This window comes from Lynx canadensis, chromosome D1 (genome assembly GCF_007474595.2).
Source record: "Lynx canadensis isolate LIC74 chromosome D1, mLynCan4.pri.v2, whole genome shotgun sequence".
Classification (NCBI taxonomy): Eukaryota; Metazoa; Chordata; class Mammalia; order Carnivora; family Felidae; genus Lynx; species Lynx canadensis.
This window is the reverse complement of record NC_044312.2, coordinates 16,977,359-17,000,612: the sequence shown is the minus strand read 5'-3', so window position 1 is coordinate 17,000,612 and position 23,254 is coordinate 16,977,359. Positions and strand designations below refer to the sequence as shown.

The 23,254-nt window shown below is 58.9% G+C and overlaps 1 protein-coding gene across 1 annotated transcript in view; it reads left to right on the top strand.

Moving 5' to 3' along the window:
• The window catches only part of NECTIN1 (nectin cell adhesion molecule 1), a 61,470-nt gene extending 38,721 nt beyond the window's left edge, over positions 1–22,749 (top strand). The window contains exons 2-6 of the mRNA XM_030332646.2: positions 6,754–7,104; positions 7,636–7,938; positions 8,350–8,467; positions 9,895–10,046; positions 18,492–22,749. Of these exons, the coding sequence (XP_030188506.1) occupies positions 6,754–7,104; positions 7,636–7,938; positions 8,350–8,467; positions 9,895–10,046; positions 18,492–19,039 (1,472 nt within the window). The 3' untranslated portion in view covers positions 19,040–22,749. The remainder of the gene's footprint in view (positions 1–6,753; positions 7,105–7,635; positions 7,939–8,349; positions 8,468–9,894; positions 10,047–18,491) is intronic.
• Positions 22,750–23,254: the final 505 nt, after the last annotated feature.

Genomic DNA, 23,254 nt, shown 5'->3' with positions numbered 1-23,254 from the left:
GCTTCCCGGCTTTCATGCTGCCGGGGATTGGGCTGGCCCAGCCCGTCTGGAAGATCCTGGGCTCCTTCTCCTGCTTTTCCCAGGCTGCCGCGCCCCCTCCTCTCCCACGCGCTGCACTCACCCGCCCAAGGCTCCGGCGCCAGCCCCACAGCCCATCATTAACCAGCTCTGTGTCGGGGAGTCGGGGGTTGGGGTGGGGGGGGGGGGGGATCAGCCAAGAAGAAGAAAACATCGGCAATTTCTGTGACCCCAAATGAAGGGGCGGAGGCGCCTGGGTTTGGACAGTAGCAATTAGCCCTGACTGTGGGATCATGGGATGTTATCACCTCTGCTGGCAAGGTGGATGCAGCGGGGACTCAAGGCCCCAGGACACCTGGAGCCATCCCAGCAGGCATTGCTCCCAGAGAGGGTCCCCCAGGGCCCACACCCACCAGGCAGAGCGCCTGCGTGCAGGAGGCAGGGGCACTGAGCCCCAGCGAGGGATGGCTAGGGGTGTGGGGACAAGGACCGGGTCAGTTGATGCTTCTGTGCCCTCTGACCTGGGGGCACCCTGGACCCCGTCCCGGGCATGGCGGGCGAGTCCGAGGGTAGAGATGCAGCCTGGGCCCTAGGGGGCTCCTGAATAATGGGGAGACACAGATACGGGACAGGACAAGTTCAGAGGACCTCAGTGAGAAGCCTGCTCGTGTGGGTCCTTGGGGGCAGAGCGATTGGGTCTGGGCAACACTGACTGGCCAAACCTTGCCCAGAGGAGGGGGCCCTAGCAAGGGGATTCCCTCCTGATCACACCGTCTCCTTGCCAGCTCCTCCAGCCTGGGAGTTGACATTTGGGGAAGTAGCTGCACTGGGAGGAGGGGCCCTGTAGCCTTCAGGTCGCTGTGCTGACTCAGCAGGGTTTCGGCTGGAGGCCCTCCCCTCCCCCCGCCCCCATAGGTGAGTCATCCCCACTTACCACTTAGCTGGTTTCTGACCGGATGGTCCTCTTCCTTTCTGCCAGTTCTGGGGTGGTGGGAGGGAGGGGGATCCCTGGGAAGCCCTAGAGATGGACCCCAAAGGATTCTGGTCTCAGAGAGGCCCCCGCTGAGGTCCCCAGCGCTCCTCCCCCAGGGTGTCCCCGGTTGCCTCCAGGCCAGGTCTGCCACTGCCGACCGCCCAACTGAGGGCACCCCGGCGGGGATGGGGGACACAAAAAGAGGTGGTCTGTGCCAGAAATCCCAGAACCCCTCCCCCCTTGCCTGTGTCCGTCCCCCCCCCCCCCCCGCCACTTTCACCCACATGGGCCCAGTCCCAGCCTGCCTGGCCAGGGAGAGAAGGGTCTGAAGTTTCAAAGGGCGGGAAGAGAAACTGCTTGAGGTGGGTACGGGGAGCAGAGTGCCCCCCCCCCATTCTGGGCCACACCCCACTGCGTGGGAACCCATGGCCCCAGCCTCAGATTAGCTCCATGGCGGGCAGGGCAGGCGGGCAGGGCCCTGGGGAGCAGGTTTGTCGGCCACAACTGAGGAGCCTTTGTGTTTTGTTGCTGAGCTCGGGCTTTTGCACTTCTGTGACGTCTCGGGGGGCCGGCCCGACGCCTGCCTTGTTGGCTCAGCACTTCTGGGCAGCCACGAAGGCAGCCCGAACCGCCCAACCGGAGCTCCAATGGGGAAACTGAGGCACTGGCACACAGGCCCCAGGGGCCCGAGTCCCAGACCGTGGAGCCCGTAGGGTGGTCAGGGAGAATACAGGCAGTACTTGAGGTCAAAAAGAAAAACATTCCTTGATATCCCTAGGATGCAAGAACCTCTCTACTGAGGGCAGAGGTTCCCATGGATCTCTCTACCTTTCACTCCCCACCTCTCTGGCTCCTCCCTCCTCTGTACATAGCCTCCTGGAGGTGCCCCCACCTGGCTTCCACTTTGCTTTACCCCTGGCCCCCAACCCCCCCCCCCCAACCAAGCCCAGTGCAGGGCAGCCCGCGGGCACTGTGGCTACGGTAATGTAACTGGTATTCCTGCCACTTATCAAAAGGAGCAAGAGAGGCTCTGAGCTTTATTCCAGGAGGGACACCGCCCAGAGGGAGGGAGGCCCTGGGGGGTTAGGTTGAGAACGTGAGTCCCTTGTAAAAAGGCAGGGTGGGAAGCGCACTGGGTTGGATTTGCCCTTCCATGTCGCCAAGCAAGTGACCCAGCCCCTCGTGGACTCTGGACTCCTCCTTTGTAAAACCATGGATCACGTGTTCCACTGAGGTCCAGTATGGTACCATTTTAGTGGTCCTGGTTTCCACATCTGGGACAGCCCCTGCCTCTCATGTAAGAGGGGGCCTGTGAGGAAGGAGAGACGATGCCTTGTGTGGACCACCCTAACTGCCCGGGGAACCACAGAAAGTTAGCAGGGTAGTCTCCAGGCCCTAGACCCTGCCAGGGAGCCGCGATGTGGCCAACAAAACCCGAGGTCTCGCCGGTGCCTTCCCTCTCACACAGGGAGTCGCGATCTGTTGGGAGCCAGGGAACACACAATAAGAAACACGCTAGACGTGCATGCCAGGAAACAGAAAATAAAGGGATACAGATGACGACGAAGGTGGTGGTGAGGAGGAGGATGATGATGGCAGCCAGCACTTACTGACCGTCTCGTTCTGTGCTAAGTGCCGATCTCTAGCTTCCCGTGTGGTCATTTGATCCTTAGGACCACTGCATGGGATAGGTGGTGTTGTAATCCCCGTTTCACAGACGAGAAATCTCAGTGCAAACTGAGGCACAGAGCGGTTGAGTCATTTGCCCAACGTTTCTCGGCTCGTAAGTGACAGAGGGAGTCTGCAAAGCCACACCGTCTGGCTCTTCACAAGCCCATGCGTACTGGGGGGGGGGGGGGCAGGGGCAGCCCCTCAGAGGGTGGGAGGAGCTCGGGCAGTGAGCTCAACTTCCAGGTCATCTGGGCCCAAGGGGTTGGGACCTTGGACCCAACTTGGACCAGCCTGCCCTCCTGCTTCTGCCCCTTGGCCCCGGGCCTTCCAGACGAGGCCTATGGTTCTACCTCTTCCTGCACAGAGGAGGGGCCTCCTCCTGGGTTCCTGCCCTGAACCAGCCCTTTCTCTGCCTTTTCAGTGGGGATCCCCACTCTCCCATTCATTGCCTCACCCAGACCCTGGAGGTCTGCCCCCCTTCTCTGAAAGTTTCCCAACCTGACCAGTCTAAAGAACGAGGGACATTCTCCCCAACCCTGCACCCTCCGTCCAAGACTGGCAGCCCCAGGGAACCTGGGTGGCTCAGCCGGTTGAGCGTCCGACTCTTGATTTCGGCTCAGGTCATGATCTGCCGGTTTGTGAGTTCGAGCCCCTAGTTAGACTCTGAGCTGACAGCGTGGAGATCCTCTCTGTCCCTCTCTGTCTGTCCCTCCCCCATTCGTGCTTGTGCTTACACACGCGTAAGCGCTCTCTCTCTCTCTCTTTCTCTCTCATTAAAAAAAAAAAAAAAAAAAAAAAAGACAGGAAGCCCCAAGCCAGAAGCAAGAGCTCTGGGTCCCTTAGCCCGGAGTGGGGTGGAGGGCTAAGGGAGGGTCTTCAGACCTTGCCGGTGGCCCCAGCCCCTCCCACTTCCTCTGGGGTCAGGGAGTGGCCCCAAACCCTATGCTCCAAAAGCTCCCTTGTGCCCACTAGGCTGTGGATGGAGAGGTGAACACCAGAATAAGTCTGCCTGCACCTTAGAGGTCCTCTCCCACTCTGGCCTGCGCACTCTTCACTAGCGCAAAAGGGGCAAGGGCCAGGAGAACCCACTTTGTGCGCAGTGGGTGGACACCCCAGGCACTCTCCTTACTGCTCCCTGTGGGGTTGCTTCTGGGAGAGCCACACTGGAGAGGAGAGAGGGGCCTTAACCCCAAAACAGACATTAGGGTGGGGAAGGCCTCCTTGGCCTGGTGAGGCACCGATGCATGAGACAGGGCCGCTAGGGTGCCCGAGCCCCTGGCAGCGGCCGCCCCGCCCCCACGCCCAGGCCACTATCAGCGATCTTCGCTCCTGGCATTCACAGCTCTGAAGGGTGAGGTCACTGCTGAAGATGCAGCAAATGAATGGCAGTGTGTGTGCCGGCTGCTGAAGCCTGCCTGTCCCCACACCTGCGGGGAGCGGGGGGTGGGGAGGCGGAGGGGGTCGCGGCAGGCTTGGTGGGCTATGTCCAGCTATAGGTTCCCCCATGCCCTGGCACCAATCCCAAGATGGTTCCCGGTGCCCACACGCCAACCCCCCCCCCCACCACACACACACACACACACACACACACACACACACAAGCTATGGCCCAAGCCCTCCCAACTGGCTTTTCCTGTTTCTGGCTTTGTGTGGTGAAAGTTCCCCAATTATACCCACATTATCTCAGCTGCTGGGCAACCTCCAGCAGGTTGGTGAGTGGAGGCGGGGGCGGGGGGGGGAGCACCCACTTATCCTCCTGGAAGGGCCTGGGGCTTAGCCGCTTGCCAGCTGGCCAGTCAGCAGGAGCACTGGACTGTCTGGCCCGCTGACCTCACCATGGGACTCTATCTGGGGTGGGGCCTCAGCGAGGCTGGGCTGCAGTTCAGGGGATCAGACTCAGGCCCAGAAGGGACCACTAAGACTGGGGAGTCCAGCCCGCTCTCTTATAGAGGAGGAAGATAGGGCTCGGGAGGGGGAAGTGACCGGCCAAGGTCTCAGCGCAGAATAGGGCTGAGCAGAACCCAACCCTCCTGCCTCCCTGGTGGGTGCTTCCTCCTGTACTCCCACCAGCCCACGGTGCTCTCTGCCCAAGGACATGTCAGAACCCCACACACCGGCCAGGGGGACAACTGGAGGGGTAGGGGTGGGGGCACTCCCAGGTGGGCCTTGAAGGGCTGCACGGATGTGAATAGGCATAAAGAAGGAGGGAGCACTGGGGAAGTTTTCAGGGCATGACAAGGGGCCAAAGATCTATTTATTCAGCAAATTTTTGAGTATCTGCTGTATGGTACACACAGAGGACACCGCAGTGACCCTGGGGACACAGCCTGTGCCCTCCTTAGGGGAGGGGGGGGGACAGCCTTCACCTATCATGGGCTTCCAAGCCCTCAGAGGAGTGTGCCCTGCTCTTGTGCCTCCGCCATGCAGAGGCTGAGGTGAGCCCCGAGTTTCCACTCCCTTGGGGAGCCACTGAGGCCATCCCCCCGCCTCTAGGTCAGTACGGGACCCGGCATTGATATTATCGATGGTGCTCAATAAACTGAGTGAAGTAAGGATACGACAATATGAAGGGTACAGATGCGTGGCCAATAACAGAGGTCAAGAAAGAGCCTGGGCCAGAGAGACCCGCTGGAGGGTCTCTGCCCTGCGTTCAGGATCAGGGAAAAGCTCAAACAAGCCATTCTAGTGAAACAAAGCAATCAGTAAGGAGACTGGGGGGAATTTATTCATTCATCCAACGCCACTGATCACTCCCTCCTTCTTGCAAATCTTATTCCCATGGGTTCCGTTGCAGTCTGCCTGGCCAGAGCTATCTACTGAGTACCTACTGTGTGCCAGATGCTGGGCTGGGCACTAGGGCTGGGGCGACTGGGAAAGACACAGACCCTGTGCTGGCGGAGAAGTCACAGGCGTGAACAACCACATCCGGAGGCAGAAAAGATCTGTGATAGAAGTGGCTGGATTCACACGTGCAGGGAAGATCTGGGAAGCTTCCCAAAGGAGGTGGCCTGAGTGGGAGATCCATAGGGGAAGGAGGGGGAAGAGCCTTCTAGGGCTTTCTAGGGAACTGCACGAGCAAGAGTCTAGGAGTGACAGGAGGAGGGAGAGAGAGAGGAAGGGAACATGGAAACATGGCATGTTCTGAGGAGCGGCCCGGGCCCTGTGAGAGGGACGGAGCCAGCGCACCCCAGGACACGGGCACTCCGCCTTGAGGGAGAAGACCATGGTGGGGAGCATAATGGTGGCCACCGTGAGCCCGCATGGTCAGCGCCTCCTGCCTCCTGACACTTTCTCGTTAGTCTCATTTGGTTCTCCCAGCAACCCCGTGAGGTAGAGGACTGGATTCTATGCCCCATTTGCCAGAAGGGAACTGAGGCCCGGGAAGGTGAGGCAGTTGATGGCTCCTAGGGAAAGCAGTGCATTCGACTCCCGCCCCTTATTAAAAATAAGGGTGTTTGGGGCGCCTGGGTGGCGCAGTCGGTTAAGCGTCCGACTTCAGCCAGGTCACGATCTCGCGGTCCGTGAGTTCGAGCCCCGCGTCAGGCTCTGGGCTGATGGCTCAGAGCCTGGAGCCTGTTTCCGATTCTGTGTCTCCCTCTCTCTCTGCCCCTCCCCCGTTCATGCTCTGTGTTTCTCTGTCCCAAAAATAAATAAACGTTGAAAAAAAAATTTAAAAAAAAAAAAATAAGGGTGCAGGTATATATTTACTGCCCAATGGAGCACTATGGGTAATGCATCGCTAGACGAAAAGGCAGCTATGGAACAATACGTACAGTATCATTCTGATTTCGTCTTAAAAAAAAAAAGATGGTTATGCAGAGAAACCTGGAGATCGAGAAATTAATATAGCGAGAAAAAAATAAAAGAAGGGATTTCCTACAAGACGATCAGTGATCCTTCTGAGTGGTGGGGATCACGGTCTTTTTCAGCATCCTCCAGAGTGCTTTAGTAACAAGCAATTATTTATTCCTATGATCAGAATCAAGAGTAACAAGAGGTAGAAAGAAAAGAGCAGCGCACAGGGAGTCGGGGGCGGGGGGTGCGGGCGGCCGTGCCTGTCACTGACCAGTCCCGCCGGCTCCTTTGACCAGGCGCCCACGCCCAGGTGGTCCAGGTGAACGACTCCATGTACGGTTTCATCGGCACGGACGTGGTCCTGCACTGCAGCTTCGCCAACCCGCTGCCCGGCGTGAAGATCACCCAGGTCACGTGGCAGAAGGCCACCAACGGCTCCAAGCAGAATGTGGCCATCTACAACCCCGCCATGGGCGTCTCCGTGCTGGCTCCCTACCGTGAGCGCGTAGAATTCCTGCGGCCCTCTTTCACCGACGGCACCATCCGCCTCTCCCGCCTTGAGCTGGAGGACGAGGGCGTCTACATCTGCGAGTTCGCCACCTTCCCTGCCGGCAATCGAGAGAGCCAGCTCAACCTCACTGTAATGGGTAAGCTGGCCTCACCACCCCCTCCCTGCTCGTGCAGAGGCCCGTGGCCTGGGGCTTGGCCACCCTCATCGTGTGCCTCGGTGGCCCCAGACAGTCTCCTTGGTTGGCATGCTCCCAAAGCTTCCGGTCCCTTCCGGCCAGGCTGTCCCACAGCTCACTCGGGATTGGGTGCAAGGCCTTAGCTGTGCACAGAGCTGAGGGTCACGATTCGGGTTGGAAGCCCCACCACAGGGTACTTTGTGGGTGACCAGGAAGCAGGCAGAAGCTTCCGACACCACGGTAAGGAAAAGGGCCACGTGAGCCGCCAGCCTTGAGCACACCAAGACTCCAGGAAGGCCTCCGCTTGACCAAAGGGGGTGCCAGGTAGGGCAGGAAGGACACAGGTTAGACAGGAAGCAGTCCCCATGAGAAGGGCTGGGAGGGGCTTTGGGCACAGCTCAGAGGCAGGGATGGCCAGGGTGACCTCCTGGGCCAGCACACTTTGGATGAAGCCGTAGCGCTAGCCCCACGGCTCCCTCTGCTTCCCCGCAGCCAAACCCACCAACTGGGTAGAGGGCACCCAGACGGTGCTTCGAGCCAAGAAGGGGCAGGATGACAAGGTCCTGGTGGCCACCTGTACCTCAGCCAACGGGAAGCCTCCCAGCGTGGTGTCCTGGGAAACGCGCCTGAAGGGCGAGGCGGAGTACCAAGAGATCCGGAACCCCAACGGCACGGTGACCGTCATTAGCCGCTACCGCCTGGTGCCCAGCCGGGAAGCCCACCAGCAGACCCTGGCCTGCATCGTCAACTACCACATGGACCGCTTCCGGGAAAGCCTCACCCTCAACGTGCAATGTGAGCAGGGCGCAGCACAGGCGGGTTTCGGGGTGGGGGGTGCTGCTGTCCCCTCCTACCGCCCCACTCTTGCCAGCCCTCCCTCCTCCTTTGCTCCGGTCTCTCTTCCTTTGCTTCCTTTGCCCCCTTTCTGCTCCTGCCCGCCCCCCAGCCTTTCCCTCCCTTTCTCTTTTCAGGGGTGCGTTGTCCTCCCCCCCCTTTCCCCATCTCCTTCCTGTGCCCATCTGTCCTCCTCCTTCCTCCATTCCCTTGCTGCTTCTGCTCCGAGGGTCCTCCCCCCTCTCTCCCCGTCTTCCAGCTCTTTCCATGTCACTGCCCCTTCCACCCCTGCCCCATCTGAGGCTCACTCCCTCGCCCCAAGCCCTGCTCTCCTGACCTCACCCTTCTCAAACATCGTCCCTTGCCCCACAGACGAGCCCGAGGTGACCATCGAGGGGTTTGATGGGAACTGGTACCTGCAGCGGACGGATGTGAAGCTCACGTGCAAAGCCGATGCTAACCCCCCTGCCACCGACTACCACTGGACCACGTAAGTGCTCTGGGGCTGGCTGGTCGCCTTGCAGGGTGCCTAGCTGGTCACAGGGAGGCACCCCACCCCACCTCCAGGAGCATTACGTGGGGAGAAAGTTAGGGTCTTGGTTCAGGATTCTCAGAAGGGGAGGGGCTGCGAGAGACCCCAGCCACGACAGCATCAGGGTCAGTGGGACAAACCATTCTGCCAGAGGGGGATCCCCTCATCAACTGCCTGCCTTCTTCCCCCTAATAAAGAATCTAGTCGTTCTCCTTTGGTGATTCAGTCTGAGTCACTCCCACCCCAGCCCCCGGTATTTATTTTTATCGAGGTGTCCCCAGGGAAGCTGGCTTTCTGGAGCATACCAGATCTTTCTTTGTTCCCGTTCCTTCTCTCCAGCACCCCCAGATTGTCAAGGAGGGGGCAGCCGTCACCCCAGAATGCCTGCGTCCGTGGAGTGCTTGCCCCGTACCCCGCCGTGCCATTCTTGGCTTCACAGTCTTTGAGCCTGGCTTTCGAAGGGTCCTGTCTGCCCCTCCAACCGGCTCTGATGGCCTGAGCCAAGGTTCTTCCCAGAGAAAAGCTAGATGGGACGCATAGAAAGGAGGATGTGGGGAAGCCAGGAAGCGGGTTGACGTGGATGGCCAGGAGATGGCTGCCCACATTGTCTACACTCTGTTTCCTGGAAGTAGAAGGCATTGGCCTGCCCTAGCTAGTTCTCACCCTCCACTTTCTGGAGCCAGAAGTGTTATCTGAAGGTACAAGTGACCAGTTTCGGCTCTGTGTACCAGGGAGCTGCGAGGTCCAACAGAATAATAGCTTTGTGACATCGAAAATCAGGAGGAGGCTCCCCTGTGTCTCCCCCAGGAAAATGGCCTATGATATGCCCAGCAAGAAAATGAGATAGTGTACCGGAGCACGATTCCTCCACATGGGTCACATCTCATCACCTGAGCAGCTTGTTAAGATACAGATCTCCAAGCCGTGGCCCCAGCGGTTCAACCTCAGTAGATCTGGGGTGAGAACCCAAACAGCTATATTATCAACTAGCAACCCAGGAAACCAACGACCAACCACCAGGAACCAGGCGTAGTTGGGAGAGCACTGTGCCAGGAGCCAAAGACCTGGCTAGAGCCCCAGTTCTGTCACTTACTAGCTGTGTTCTTTGACCCTGAACTCAAAGAGCTTCTCGTCTGTTCAGTGGGACCAGTCCCTTTCCGGCCTGTCTACATCTCAGTGCTGGGACATGAGCGTGAGACGCCGAATAATGGGAATCTGCCAAACGCAAGAGATTATTGTTGTGGTTATTGTCGGTACTCCGTCCAAGACAGACCCTGCCTATCAACTCAACAAGAGGGCTGGGAGTCTTGGAGGCTGGGTAACACCCGGGGAAGCTTCTGGGCTGGAGGGTCATAACCCACTGCCATGTCTCCCCATCCCTGCAGGCTGAATGGCTCTCTCCCCAAGGGCGTGGAGGCCCAGAACCGAACCCTCTTCTTCAGGGGGCCTATCAACTACAGCCTGGCAGGGACCTACGTGTGTGAGGCCACCAACCCCATCGGCACCCGCTCGGGCCAGGTGGAGGTCAATATCACAGGTAGGAAGCTGTCCCCTGTCCTGCCTCTCCCCACCCACTGCTCTGCCTTTGGGGCTAGGTCACTGCAGCAAGTTTCCGTCTCCCCTTCTCTGGTTCTCTCCTGAGCTCTGGCCACTGGTCTTGCTTTGCTTTTCTCTTTCCTCTGTTGAGGCTGTGTGTGAAACAGCGTGACCCCCGATCAGAGAGGGATCAGAGAGAGGCTCCAGCAGAGAGATAGTAAGTGCTGTTGCGGGTGGGGGAACGGTGGGGGGATAGGTGTTAGAGCCTGCCCAGGTCCTGTGATGCCGGCTTGGTGGGGCTGGGCTTGGAGGTGGAGCTCATTTGCTCCTGCAGTTCAGGAAACCCGCACAGACAGGCGGGAGGGTGAGGCTGTCCTCAAGCAGGGACACTGGAGGAAACACAAGGAGACAGCCCAGAGCCATGGTGGTTGTGTGCCCTGAATTGCTGTCTTCCCTGCATTTTTCTCTGTGTCGGTGCAGATGAAGAGATTCGGCCGCCTGACCCTCTCAGGGCAAAGGGAGCAAAGAGCTAGGATGTCCTGGGGGAGCCTTCATGTGGGCCATGAAGGGAGCATGGGTTTTAATGTCAGACAGCAGGGACGTGGACAAGTGCTCCTCGGAAAATGGGCATAATTCGAGGTGCCTTGAAAGCTTCTTGTCGGAATGTACGTAATGTGGGCCAAGGACCTAGTGCAGACCAGCCTGTCAATAAATGGCCCCTGCTCTATGATCATTATCTTGGCCCCTGTCATTATCATTATTAATGGGAGGATCAAAACAAGCCAAGAGAGAGGTAAACTTGCCATCACAGCTTCACAGCCAGAAGAGGGAGTGTCTTTAACATTGTGGCTGAGGTAGTTGCAGGAAAAGAAAGTGACAGAAAGAAACACCTGGGACGGGCAGGGGTGTCATGCGGCTGGAGGGATGGACAGGAAGTGACCTCAGGGAGATGTTGAGCTGGGCTCCAGAGTCTGGGAAGTTGGGCAGTGGTTGCTGGACTCCAGGCACAGGACTTGGGCAAGCCCTATAGACACATCGGCTCCGGGCCCGCGTCCCAGAAGTAGGAGACCTCATGTGTGGGTCCATCCGAGGCACAGCGGCAAAAGGAGCCGTCCAGGGTCTGCACCTACCTGTGCAGTCACACTCGGGGCCGTTCCGTCCCACTCTCACCAGGGAGGTGGAGTCACTTGTCGATTGCTATTTTCTTCAACTCCCTGCCTGTGGCTCTCACACTGGTCAACTCCCTGCCCGTGAGCCAGAAGTAGTAGAAGCGTCCGAGGTGGAGCCTGGGAAAAGCTACGGCAGCCCGTCCTCCAGGCTAGGGTTGGGGGCGGTGGGGAGGGGGAGGGCCAGAAGCACAGACTTCTCCCCTCCTGGAGAGAATTTGGGCAAAGCTCAGTAAGAGCCTCACGGGTGCCCGAGCTCTGGCCGTGGGGCCATGGGACAGACAGGGATGAGGAGTATTCATAAGGGAGCATAACCACGCCACAGGGAGGCATGTCGTACGGGGGCCATGTCAGACTTGGCCTGAGTGTGGTCACGTAGCGGTTCTTCCTGGCTGTGTCGCTTTCACGTCTCAGAGTCTCAGCTTCCCGGTCTGTATGGCAGAGATCATATACTTATCTCAGGCCAGATGCATACTCCGCTGGCTGGAGACACTGCTGACTGGGAAGTCAGGGGAGGGGGCCGAGAAACGGGAGCAGTGATCTCCCGTGATCCTACCCCTGGCACGAGTGGACCAGCCAGAGGCCCTTCTAGGCTAATGGGGCCAGGTGGCGCTACCCAGCCAAGTCGGGGCCTCCCTTCTCCCAAAGCTCGAGAGGAGGCAGGATGACTGTGAATGCACGCTGCTCATCAGGGACTCAGTGGCATCCCGGAGCAGGGAGGAAGGGAAGGGGGCACTTCCCAGGCCCAGGCTAAAGAGAAGAGAGGAAAGGGAGGACGCGAAGCCAGCCGTGGAGGCGGGCCGTCTCCTTGGGGCTGATGGCAGCAGTGGGATGCCCCGCGTGGGATCTGTGGTCAGGCCTAGCTGGCCTGTGGGCAGGCGGGCCAAGCTGCCCAGGGCTCCAGCTGGAAGACGCATGCGGCATAGCCTCCCGTGCTCCCCGGAGGCACAGAGAGAGACAGGGCTGGTAAGCAAAGTCACACGCAGGTGACTTGCATGAGGACACTCTTGTTGACAGCCCAGTTAGGCAGAGGCCAGGGCTGCGTGGTGCCCACCGAATCACTGATGGGCCCGGGAGCCATTTAGCCGGCCCTCCCGAGGGAGGACCTCTCGGGCCCGCAAGACGGCTCAGCCGGGAAGCCTGAGCCTTTTCACAGCCATGTGTTCTGGTGCTCACGGACAATCTCCGAGCAGCCGCTGACACCACCGGCCCTTGTCCCACATCAGCTGGTGCCTATCACGTTCTCTGGGGGCCCACTGTGGGGGCACAGCCATGCCCTGTGCTCCAAGCCCCACTGGTCAGGAGGGAATGCATCAGCGAGACGGATAAGTGGAAATTTAATTTTTCATTCTGGCCATCCGTTCGGGTAATAGCTTTGCCCTGGGCGCATCTGGAGAGGAAAATGAAGAGAAGCCGGGGCAGGGGTGGGAGGAGGCGGGCCGCAGGGTGTGTGCCAGAGACACGTGCGTGTGCAGGGCACACGGGTGCGGGGCACTGCACCTGCACAGGCTTCTCAGGGCCCCGGACCCTGGAGAAGGTGGCATTCGAGTTGTTCCTACAAGGATGAGTGGGCAGTGATGGAGGGTGGGGGTCCCCAGGCAGGGGAAGCTTGTGGGAGGAGAATGGTGGGAGCACTGGAAGGAGTGGGGCTTTCTCTGTGTCGCCAAAGGGGAGCCTCTCAAGGGTTCTCAGCAGAGAGGCAGGTGGTTTAGACCAAGCGTTTGGGAGGGGCTGTACAGTGAGGAAGCAACAGGCCTCGGCTGTGGTCATGAGGACGAAGAGACAGACTCCCCAGAATTGGCGTGGACGTGTCCATGGGGCCCGGGGCCCTCACACAGGCCCATTTTTGAGATCTGAGTACTGAGAGCAGTTTCATGGGGTTAGCCCAACAGTCACAAAACAACCCAGTGAGCTTCCTTCCCTTCTCCCTCCAGGGGTAATGTGAAAGGTGGGGAGGGGCGCTCAGGGTACGGCCTTGACCAGATGAAAGAGGCCAAATGGGGCAGCATCTATCCCTGGGACGGGGGCTGTTGGGAAAAGAGTATCCAGGCCGCTCTAGGAGCAGAGCAGGGAGGCCACTGTGGTGCAAGCGTCTGGCCCAGTTCCCATTTCCGGGAAGCCCCAGGTTCATCCACTGGGGACAACCACTTGAAGGTGAAGGTAACAGGGCTCCTCCCTCTTAGACCGGGTGTTCCTGTGACCGCGTGTTGGTGGGGCTTCGGGGTCCTTTTGGGACGGAGGGCGCATGCCTCTGAGCGTGTAAACGCAAGCAGACGAGCGCCTATGTGCAGGCCGAGTGGGCACACGGGAACCCTGGCTGTGCCATGGGCAAACATGCCTTTCTGCGGGCGGGCGGATGGCAGGGTGTGTCGGGGAGCCCCTGGACGGACAGCTGTGTCTGCGCCCCTGGGAGGATTCGGTCCTGCTCCGGCGTGACGAGGCCCTGCCCCGTGGCCTACACAGCTGCTGCAGCTGTCTGACCCCGGGCCTTCCCACTCTCCCTGCGGCCCCTGCACTGCACACTGGGAGCTGTAGTTCCAGCAGCTTCCCGGCCTCATCCCGTGATGCTAGAGCATTTCCCGCCTGCCTGAGGAAGCACCAGGCGTTGGTTCTAGAAGCAAGCCCAAACATCCTCTTTGACGCTAAAACTCCTCCAGATCCCGGAACCAGACCATAAACCCTAACCTGCCCTCCACCTCAGATCCATCCAAAGCCCCTGTACCAGCCCACCCGTCCCAGTCAGGAAACCTTGGCCCCAAAGGAATGCAGAGCTCCCACTGCCCCCAGGGTCCCGGCCAGCCTGCCATCCCAGAGTGGAGGCTGCAGTCCTTCAGGAAAGGGGGCTGAGCTGCCCGCTTTGTAAGATGATGTGAGGGAGGCCCGTGAGACCCCACCACCCAGCTCTTCTCTCCCCGGCCAGCAGAGGCCCTTGAGGCTCTGCTTCTGGTGCCCCAGGAACTACTAGCTGACCGTGACAGCTGGAAGGACAGAGGGGGCGGGCGGGTGCTTCATTCCACACCAAGCAGCCGCCTCTCCTCGCAGATGAATGAGGTCCCCATATGGCATCTTCACACGGAAGTCTGCAATGCTGGACAGTCATCTCAGCCATTTGTCTACCTCTAGGCAGACCTGGCCCTAAAGCAGATAATCAGGGTTCCCTTTGGTCCCAAAAGAACCCCAGGGAAGAGTAAACTCCCTTAGGACTTGAGGAAGAAAAGTGAAACAGAAGGACCTAGAGGGGGACCCAGAGGCTCAGCTCTAAGACAAGCTTTGCCGTGACACAATTCATTCAACAGATGTTCTTGAACTCCGGCCACATGCCAGGCAGTGGCCTGTCCCTGTCCCTCTGGAGTCTATGTTTTAGCACAGAAGGAGGACAGACAGCAAACAGATAGAATACATTTGAAAAATTACATAGTCATTTTGAAGGTGACTTGGACAAAAGAGCAAGGTCAAGGGGTCACAAGTACAGGGGTGGGGTTTGTGAGCTGTGGTTTTAAACAGGGCAGTCAGGGGAGGCGTTGGTGAGAAGGTGATGTCAATGAGAAGTTTGATCCAGGCCCTGAAGGAGGTGAAGGAGTAACCTGAGACATGGGAGCAGAGTCTTCCGGGGTGGAGAGCAGCCAGTGCAAAGGCCCTGAGGAAGTTTGGAGCAGAGTGAGCCAGGAGGAAAGCAAGAGATGGAATCAGAGGTGGAGAGCAGAGGCACAGGTCACGTAGAGCATTTGAAGCTCTTCAGACTTAACAGGATCTCTGTGGCTCCTGATTCAAGATCATCTATAGAGGCAAAAGGTAGAATCGGGGAAGCCGGTTAGGCAATTACTACAATAATCCAGGTGACCGATGATGGTAGCATGGATTACAGAGGTGGTGATGGTGGGAAATGGTCACATTCTAGATTTACTTTAAATTCAAACTTATACACTAATTTGGGACACAAGCCACGCCCGTGAAACGGGTAGTAAACTACCATACTGTGATTAGTGGGGGCCAAAAACTTCAATCTAGTCAAATAAAACGTAGGAGAGCTTTATTGTTCATTGGGTCTCTGCTGGCGCAAAAAGCATAAGAATAAATATAATGGAACTCCTACTGCACACAACTGTAACACATTGAATGGAAGCAGTCCCAAATTATCATGAGTCCGCCATTTCCCCAGCTCTTCTCCTCGCTCCCTCGGGAGAGAACTTTAGCCATTTGAAAACTGGTGGAAGGACCAGAGCCAATTGTGGTGGATCCTGATTTGCATTTACTACAGGGTGTTTCATCAGAGGCTTTACCATCATATATCAGTATATGACAAATGGAATGGAATTGGGTATTGTTTCTACTAGAATGAGATGCGTAGACCATTAATACATAAAAGTTCAACAGGGAACAGGGAAGTGTGAGCTGGAGAAGGCCAGGCTGCACAAAGACAGGACTGAAGAACGGAAATGGGCACGAGGGGATGAGGAAGGGCATTCCTGGCAGAGTGAACAGCAGGAGCAAAGGCTTGAAGGAAAGAATCAACTTGGACAGCAAGGATGGTGAGTTAGCCAAGGCCAAGATCAAGTGGCATGATGAAAAAGCTCTGAAGCCCAGACTGGCGTGGTCCAGCAGGCAGTGGGGAGGGACGTTATTGCTAGTCTTTGAGAAAGGGAGTGGCAGTGTGTACGCAATGGAAATTAACCTGGTGACTGTGGATGGTGACTGAAAGAGAACAGAGACCAAATGAAGGTGGGAGATTCAGGAATCTACAGTAAAACCTGGCATGAAGTGGTAAGAAATTGAATAGGAGAAGTCAACAAGATTTGATGGAAAGACTTGAAAGGAAACGGAGTTCCCTCCACTTGGAGACCTTTCTTATTCTCTTGGCCTCTCCAAGTCCTTGCCATCCTTCAAGGCTTGGCTTAAGTCTTTCTGAGAAACATTTTCTAACTCCAGGCCACCAGTGCCCTCTTTCCCCTGCATTCCTGAGGCACTTCTCTGCCACTGTCTTTGATTGTCTGCAGGCGGCTTTATCCCTAAGGGTGTCATTGGGTTCCCCAGATAGGCTGTGAGTTTTTTGTATCCTGTGACTAGCAAAATAGATGTTCCATAGAGGATTGTTGATTGGATAGGTGGATGGATGAATGGATTGGTAGATGGGTACATGGGTGGATAGGTGGATGGATGGACAGATGGGTAGATGGGTGGGGGGATGGGTGGGGGGATAGATGTATGGGTAGGTGTGTGGGTGGATGGGTGGATGTATGTATGGATGGATGGATGGGTGGATGGATGGATGAATGGATCAGTGGATGGTTGGGTAGATGGATGGGTGGATAGATAGATGGGTGGGTGGATGGATGGATGGATGGATAGATAGATGAGTGAGTGGATGGATGGATAGATGGATGGATAAGTGGACAGGTGGGTGGTTGGGTGGATGGATAGATGGATGGACAGATTAGTGGATGGGTGGGTATATGGGTGAAGCAATGAGGCAGTTGTACGGAGGAGAGAGCACTCAGATATGGGGTGAGAACTGAAGAGGGAGCAGACGGGTAGAAAGTATGGAAGAGGCCAGGTTCCTATTAGCTGCCTTTTGGGTGTGCCTTGTGGAGGCAGCTCCCACTTCCTGGGGAGCAGGTGTGCAGCCCTTTTAAAGGCAGTAAACAGACCTGGTGAAGCAGGAGAAGCTTGAGGTTCCACGGAAACCGTTCTGGAAGTGAGCGGTGAGGACAAATATTCAATAAATATTTATTGGGCAGCCACTCGGTGACCTACACTGAGGACACAGTGGTGACAAGTGGTTGTGTTTCTCTGCCAACTCCTGCATGTGGAGAGGCCGGGAACGGGAGCATCTGGGTGGTCCCTGCTCAGCCATGTGACTGCAGGCAAATCGCCTCCCCTTGTCGGGGCCCCTGTGATTTCATCAGCCCTTCCAGCCTGGACTCCCGGAAGTCCTTTCCTCTTCTCTTCTAGAGCCTCTGCCCTGCTCTTGCCTGCTGCTGCCAGCACCCCACCCACTCACACACATGGCCGGAGTGGGCCGGCTTTACCTCTGGGAGGAGGGAGTGGGCCCATAGGAGGAGCAGGATTCCCTTGGAATGAGTGATGCTCAATCAGGGAGTGAGCTGGCAGAAACCGATTCCCAGGGACCGGAACAAATGCCCAAACCATACACCTTTACCCTGGCCTAAAGAGAGGAGGGCCTAGAATAGCCCAGCAGCCCTCCCAGGTTCCCTGGAAAACCTGCCCACCTGTGCCTCCTGACCGGGGCCAACCGTGGTCTCCGGTGCCACCCTGTGGTGGTGCTGGGAACCGCCTCCCTCAGTCTCCCCTCCGGGCAGCATTGACCACAGCGCGGGCAGTCACCCACCCAGCCTTCCCTCCCTCCCACCTACTTCCTTTCCCTCCTTTCCACCTTTCCTGCTTTCTTGTTTCCACCCTGTCCTCAGCGCGCACATGTTCGTATACATACGTTCATCGCATCAGCACAGGTATGCAGGCTCGCCGTGACGGGCCAGGGTGTGCCCGGGCACGCGCTCCCTGGTGACGCCACTCGTCATCGTGGCCGTGAACTCACGTGCGCTCGTGCCCCCTCTCTGCACAGCCATGCTGAGTGTCTTTTGCTCACAGCCCAGGCTGGCAGCACCCCGGCACCCACCTTGCCCTTCAGGGCCAGACGGCAGCCGAGAGCCACAGCCCTGGTTTCTGGCACTCACAGGGCATCTATGGGGCCAGCCTGGGAACCCGCCCTCTTCCCCGTGCCCTGGGAGCAGGTGAAATCAGGCATGGGGCACCCAGTGACCAGCAGGCGTCGGACAGAGGGGCAGTGGGGACGTTTGCACAGGGTTTCCGTGCAAGAGAACCAATGTCAGTCACTGGCTGGTGGCCACAGGCAAGCTATTTAACCTAAGACGTGTTGCCTGGTGCATTGGCTAGAAATTAACAGCATACTTGTTTCTCAAGGTGCTGTGATGGTGACTGGCACCTAGGGGACACTGGGTCCACGGTGGGCTCCACTAATGGGGGTGATCCAGGCTGGCACCACAACCAAGGAGAAAGCCAGCATGGAGCCTCCGGGGCTCCGGGACTCTCTGCCTCTTCGCCCGCTTCAGCCACAATACTGCGGCGCACTGGAGGGCTGGGGCACCGTGGGGCCTGTGGAACCGGAGCCGCCCTTGGGCCTTGGGCCCACTTCCTGGCCTTTCCATCCCCTGCCTCGCTCCCTCCCTGCCATCCCTGCTGACGCCCCCACCCCCAGGAGCAGTCACTGACACTGTCCCCCTCCGTGTCTTTTCCTCACCCAGAATTCCCCTACACCCCGTCTCCTCCCGAGCACGGGCGGCGCGCCGGGCCGGTGCCCACGGCCATCATTGGGGGCGTGGCGGGTAGCATCCTGTTGGTGGTGATCGTGGTCGGCGGGATCGTGGTCGCCCTGCGCCGGCGCAGGCACACCTTCAAGGGCGACTACAGCACCAAGAAACACGTGTATGGCAACGGCTACAGCAAGGCGGGCATCCCCCAGCACCACCCGCCCATGGCCCAGAACCTGCAGTACCCTGATGACTCGGACGATGAGAAGAAGGCTGGCCCCCTGGGCGGGAGCAGCTACGAGGAAGAAGAGGAGGAGGAGGGCGGCGGAGGGGGCGAGCGCAAGGTGGGCGGCCCCCACCCCAAATACGACGAGGACGCCAAGCGGCCCTACTTCACGGTGGATGAGGCAGAGGCCCGTCAGGACGGCTACGGGGACCGGACTCTGGGCTACCAGTATGACCCTGAGCAGCTGGACTTGGCCGAGAACATGGTTTCTCAGAACGACGGGTCTTTCATTTCCAAGAAGGAGTGGTACGTGTAGCCTCCCTCTCCGGAGCCTCTGTCGGCTCCCCTTTCTCCCCGGCCCCCACCCGCACGCCCCCTGCCCTCCCCCACTCGCCCACTCCTCCAGGAGCTCGACAGAGACTCGCCCGGCTGCCCAAAGCCAGCCCCACACTGCCGGGGAGCGGGGAGCCCAGGGCAGACACGACCTGGCTTTGTTTTGATTTCCTCCCTGTCCCCCGCCCTCCCCGTGGTGTTGTGTTCACTGTGGCTTTGGTGTCGCTGTACCTTCCCTCCCCTGACCGCCACCACCCGCCCCCCGCCCTCCCCCCACCGCCTGCCCTCTCTGTGGGGAGCCCTGTTCTCGTCTTGTGTACCTGGGCGTCCCTCCAGGGTTTGGGGAGCCAGCCCTCCCCGGCCCCCCGACGCTGGAATTTGTGTTCTTTCCACTGGGGGCGGAGGGCTGAGGGGCTCCGAGAGGAAAAGCCCCAAGCCACCCCCGGATGCCGCTCTTCTTCTCCCAGGGAGGGGGAGCCCACACCCCTTGCCACGAGCAGCCAGGAGCTGGGGACCCCGCTCTAGACAGTCGTTGCACCCAGGAGACAGGGAGAGGCTTCTCCAAAGCACCCAGGGTTGTCTTGTTTGTTAAGCGAATCGAATCGAGGTCCCTACCGGGGGGGCCTTGGGCAGTATGTTCTCCTGGTGAGGTTGGTTTTACACTTTTTGTCCTCATTGGCCAGCAGAGAGTGAAGTTGGCCCAGCTCTGGTGTGTCTGTCCTCTTGACCCCTATCTGCTCCCCACATAGTGGGACTTTAGGTGGCCCACACTTCCCGTACGCCTCCACCAACGCATACACGCACCCACATGCACACTCACCACTCGTGTCTGCCCCTCGTTCCCCTGGGGTCACAGGCCCTCCCCGGCCGGACACTGCCCGAGGCCCACCCCTCCCTGCCCCACCTCTTCCCTCCCAGCTGAGGATGGGGACAGCCTTCGGAAGCCTCCAGGGACGGCAGAGACCAGGGCCCCCTGGAGCCTCCACCCTAGGAGCTCAGGCTGGCCCTAAATTGCTTCTTTCAGCACGGGAGGTTCTCAGATTTCTCCCTTCTCTATCACGTGCTAGCAACTCTGTCTGGATTCTCCTGGGGAGTCAGGGCAGGGGGTCCCTAGGCTGTCTGGGAGTCACAGGTGACTGAGCACCACCATGGAGGGCACGGGGAAGGGAGTCCACCGGGTAGAAGCTTTGCAGACACAGATGCTGAAGAGTGTAGGTGGTGGCTCACCCGCCAAGGCCAATGCAGATGTCCTGGGCTTGCCAGAAAGTGCAAGGGGCATGGGGGAGCCAGGAATCCCGGTTCTGCAGCTCCTGCTCCCTGCTCTCCACTCCCCGCTCAGCTGTCCCTGGTCTCCGTTCTGGGATGGGGTGGGAGGGACCTTGGGGAAGCTTTCCCTTTGAGTTACAGATTCCCTCCTTGAATGGGGCTCCGGGGCCCATCCGTCACCCAAGACGTGGGTTTCCTGTCTGTACAGTGGGGGACAGGCCCCTCCCAGCTCTCTCAGTTCCCCCAGCTCAAAGTGCCTCAGTTCCTTCATCTGCCCACCCCGGTCCCCCCCGGGTACTCTAGATAGGAAAGACCCTGGGATGGGAGAGCAGGCTCATGCCTGCCCATTAGGGTTCCGGTTAACCCAGGCCATCAGGGGCTCTGTGGGATGGCAAGTGTTGCGGGGGGAGGGAAGCAGACCACTCTGTGCCCCACGGGCACTGACCTACCCTGCCATAGGCTTCCCAAGGGAGCCCCAGGCCCCAGCCCTCTCCCTCCCCTCCCCTCCCTGGTGCTGCTATTAACCCCCCCCCCCACCAGCCCCGTCTCTGCCCTGGTGACCCTGGGCCCACCAGCTGGGCCACCCTCACCCGGCCCCCACTGCCCCAGCCCCAGCCCTGGCTGCCCAGTAGCCACGTAGCAGAAGTCTGAAGCCATGCCAGCCCTGGGGCAGCTCTCCCCTCTTGGCATTGGGTGGAGATGGGGGAGAAAATTCTGGGGTCTTTCAAGCCACAGGGCAGAGAGGGGTGGAGGAGCCGGGCTGCCTCTCCCAGCAGTATTAGTGTCACCCCAGGGCAGAGGACCTTTTCCATATTACATCACTGCCCCATTCCACCTCACGGCACTCTGGCCCCTCTGCTTGGTCTCCTGCCCCCCCCCCCGCACCCCCTGGCAGGAGGAAATCCCAGGGGCCTCCCTGATAGAGGCATTCTCTGACCCCTTGAAACCATGAAACCGAAAGTCTCCCTCCTGCCACCCCCTATTCCTCATTATGTGATGTACTTAGGAGGGCCCCTGGGCCCAGCCAAAGCCCTGAGTCCCCGTTGAGACACCTCCATGCCCTCCCCCCAAGCAAAGCACAAAGTATGGGGTCCATGCCACACGCATGGGCCGCGTGGGAGGCTCCTGCCTACCTTGTCCAGCAGCAGCACACCCGGCAGGGCGGTCGCTCCTCAGGGGCCCAGGGTAGGCCGGGGGCAGGCAGGGGTCGGCGCTCGGGCATACGGAGATGGGGCTTCCTGCGCCCCGAGTTTGCGGGAAGGTGGGCACTGCCGCCGGGCCCACAGACACAGCCAGCGGGCAAAGGGGAGGTCTGGCCCGACAGAGAGATGAGGATCTTTTGCTTCTCCTTTGTGCCCCCAGCATGAGCTGAGCCTTCTGCCTTTGCTGGAGATGAAATAAACTTGGTATTCATTGTGCCAAGGCCTCCCCCGTTGTCACCCTGCCTCTTGTTACCCTCCCTCTTCTTGCCCCCGACCCTGCTCCCCTGCTCCCCTTATTTCTTTAAGATTTTGATATTGTTCTAACGTGTAAGCGAACCATCCCGAGTCCCCTTTCATCAGAAGGAGCCGAAAAGCAGCAGCAGGGAATCGGTGACCACGAGCAGGCAAGCGCGGCCCCCTCGGGCCCAGTCTGCGCGCACACGGGGCACGCTCCCCTCCGACAGGTGCACACGCACAGACGCGCAGACACAGCAGAGGAACGGGCTGGTCCTGCCAAAAGCCCCGCAGCAGAGACGTGATTTCCCAGTGCTCGGGCCGTAAGAGAGACTCACGGGGGCCTCGTTTCCCGGGCGTACACCCCCCCCCATCAGCCCCCTCCATGTGCCCAAGTCACTGGTGCAATAATTTTTCTGCCACCCTCCAAGCAGAGGAATCGGGAACTGTGTTAGGTGGATGTGGGTGACCCGCCTGGGAGGACAGGGGCCCAGACAGAGACCTCTGAAGCCACCAGGAGCCCTCTCCTGCTAAGGAGCACGTGGGCCCCTCCCAGGCCACAAAGAGACCTGCTGTGGCTACGGGTGCCGTGAGGGGCTCCCGAGGCCTTGCCTCTGCTGCTGCTGCTGCTGCTGCCCCAACCGTAAGGCCCAGCCGAGCCCCCTGCCTCCCGGTGCTGTTCTTCTAACTCCTGCTGTGAGGAATGGGATTCTTGGCCGGAAAAAAGAAAAAAAAAATGGTTTTCTCTTTTTGTACAAATGGAAGCAAAATCCAGGAGAAGCTGCCACCCCTCACCTCCGAGTGCGATGCGCTACCTTGGCATCAGTTTCTTCGTCACCGTGTTCGTCTTTGGTCCCGGGACGACCCAGCAGATTCTCCTGGTTCTGACCCAGGGGGTGTTTGCATCACCCCCTTTTACTTGTATAAAAAAAAAAATGATGAGTTGAAAAATGTACTGAGGGAAAAAAAAATGTACTTTTTTATAAATAAAGTGTTTAAAACAACGTTGTTGCCTGTGTCGCTCGTCTCCCTGCGGTGGCCGTGCTGGGGGCACAGGGACAGGGGAGAGCTAGAGATGGGCCAGCACGGTAGTGAAGGGGAGGGAGCCTCTGGCCGGTGCCCAGGTCCCATGGTTCTGGGGCAGTGACACCGACCCCTGCAGGAGCCTGCCTCCCGGGGTGGGGGGCGGTCAGGGTCCTGCCTGAAATGTCACCCCAGCTCCCAGGCTCTGCCAGGAAGTAGCACCCACACCCGGGAAGACTGGTGGGCAGCAGAGGCGGGAAGGCTGGGCCTCTACAGGCACAGGCAGGGAGGAGGCAGGGCCCTCCCTGGGCTGGCCGGAGTCCCTGCCTTCCTGAGTTTAGGCCTCTGCTGCCCTCCAGCAGCCGAGCACAGCTCAGGCTTCTTCCCTTCCCCCTTCTCGCCCACTCCCTGCTGCCCTGCTCCTTCCTGCCAGTTCGCCTCCTGTGGTCTTTTGGAGAGGAAAGCCAACAGTT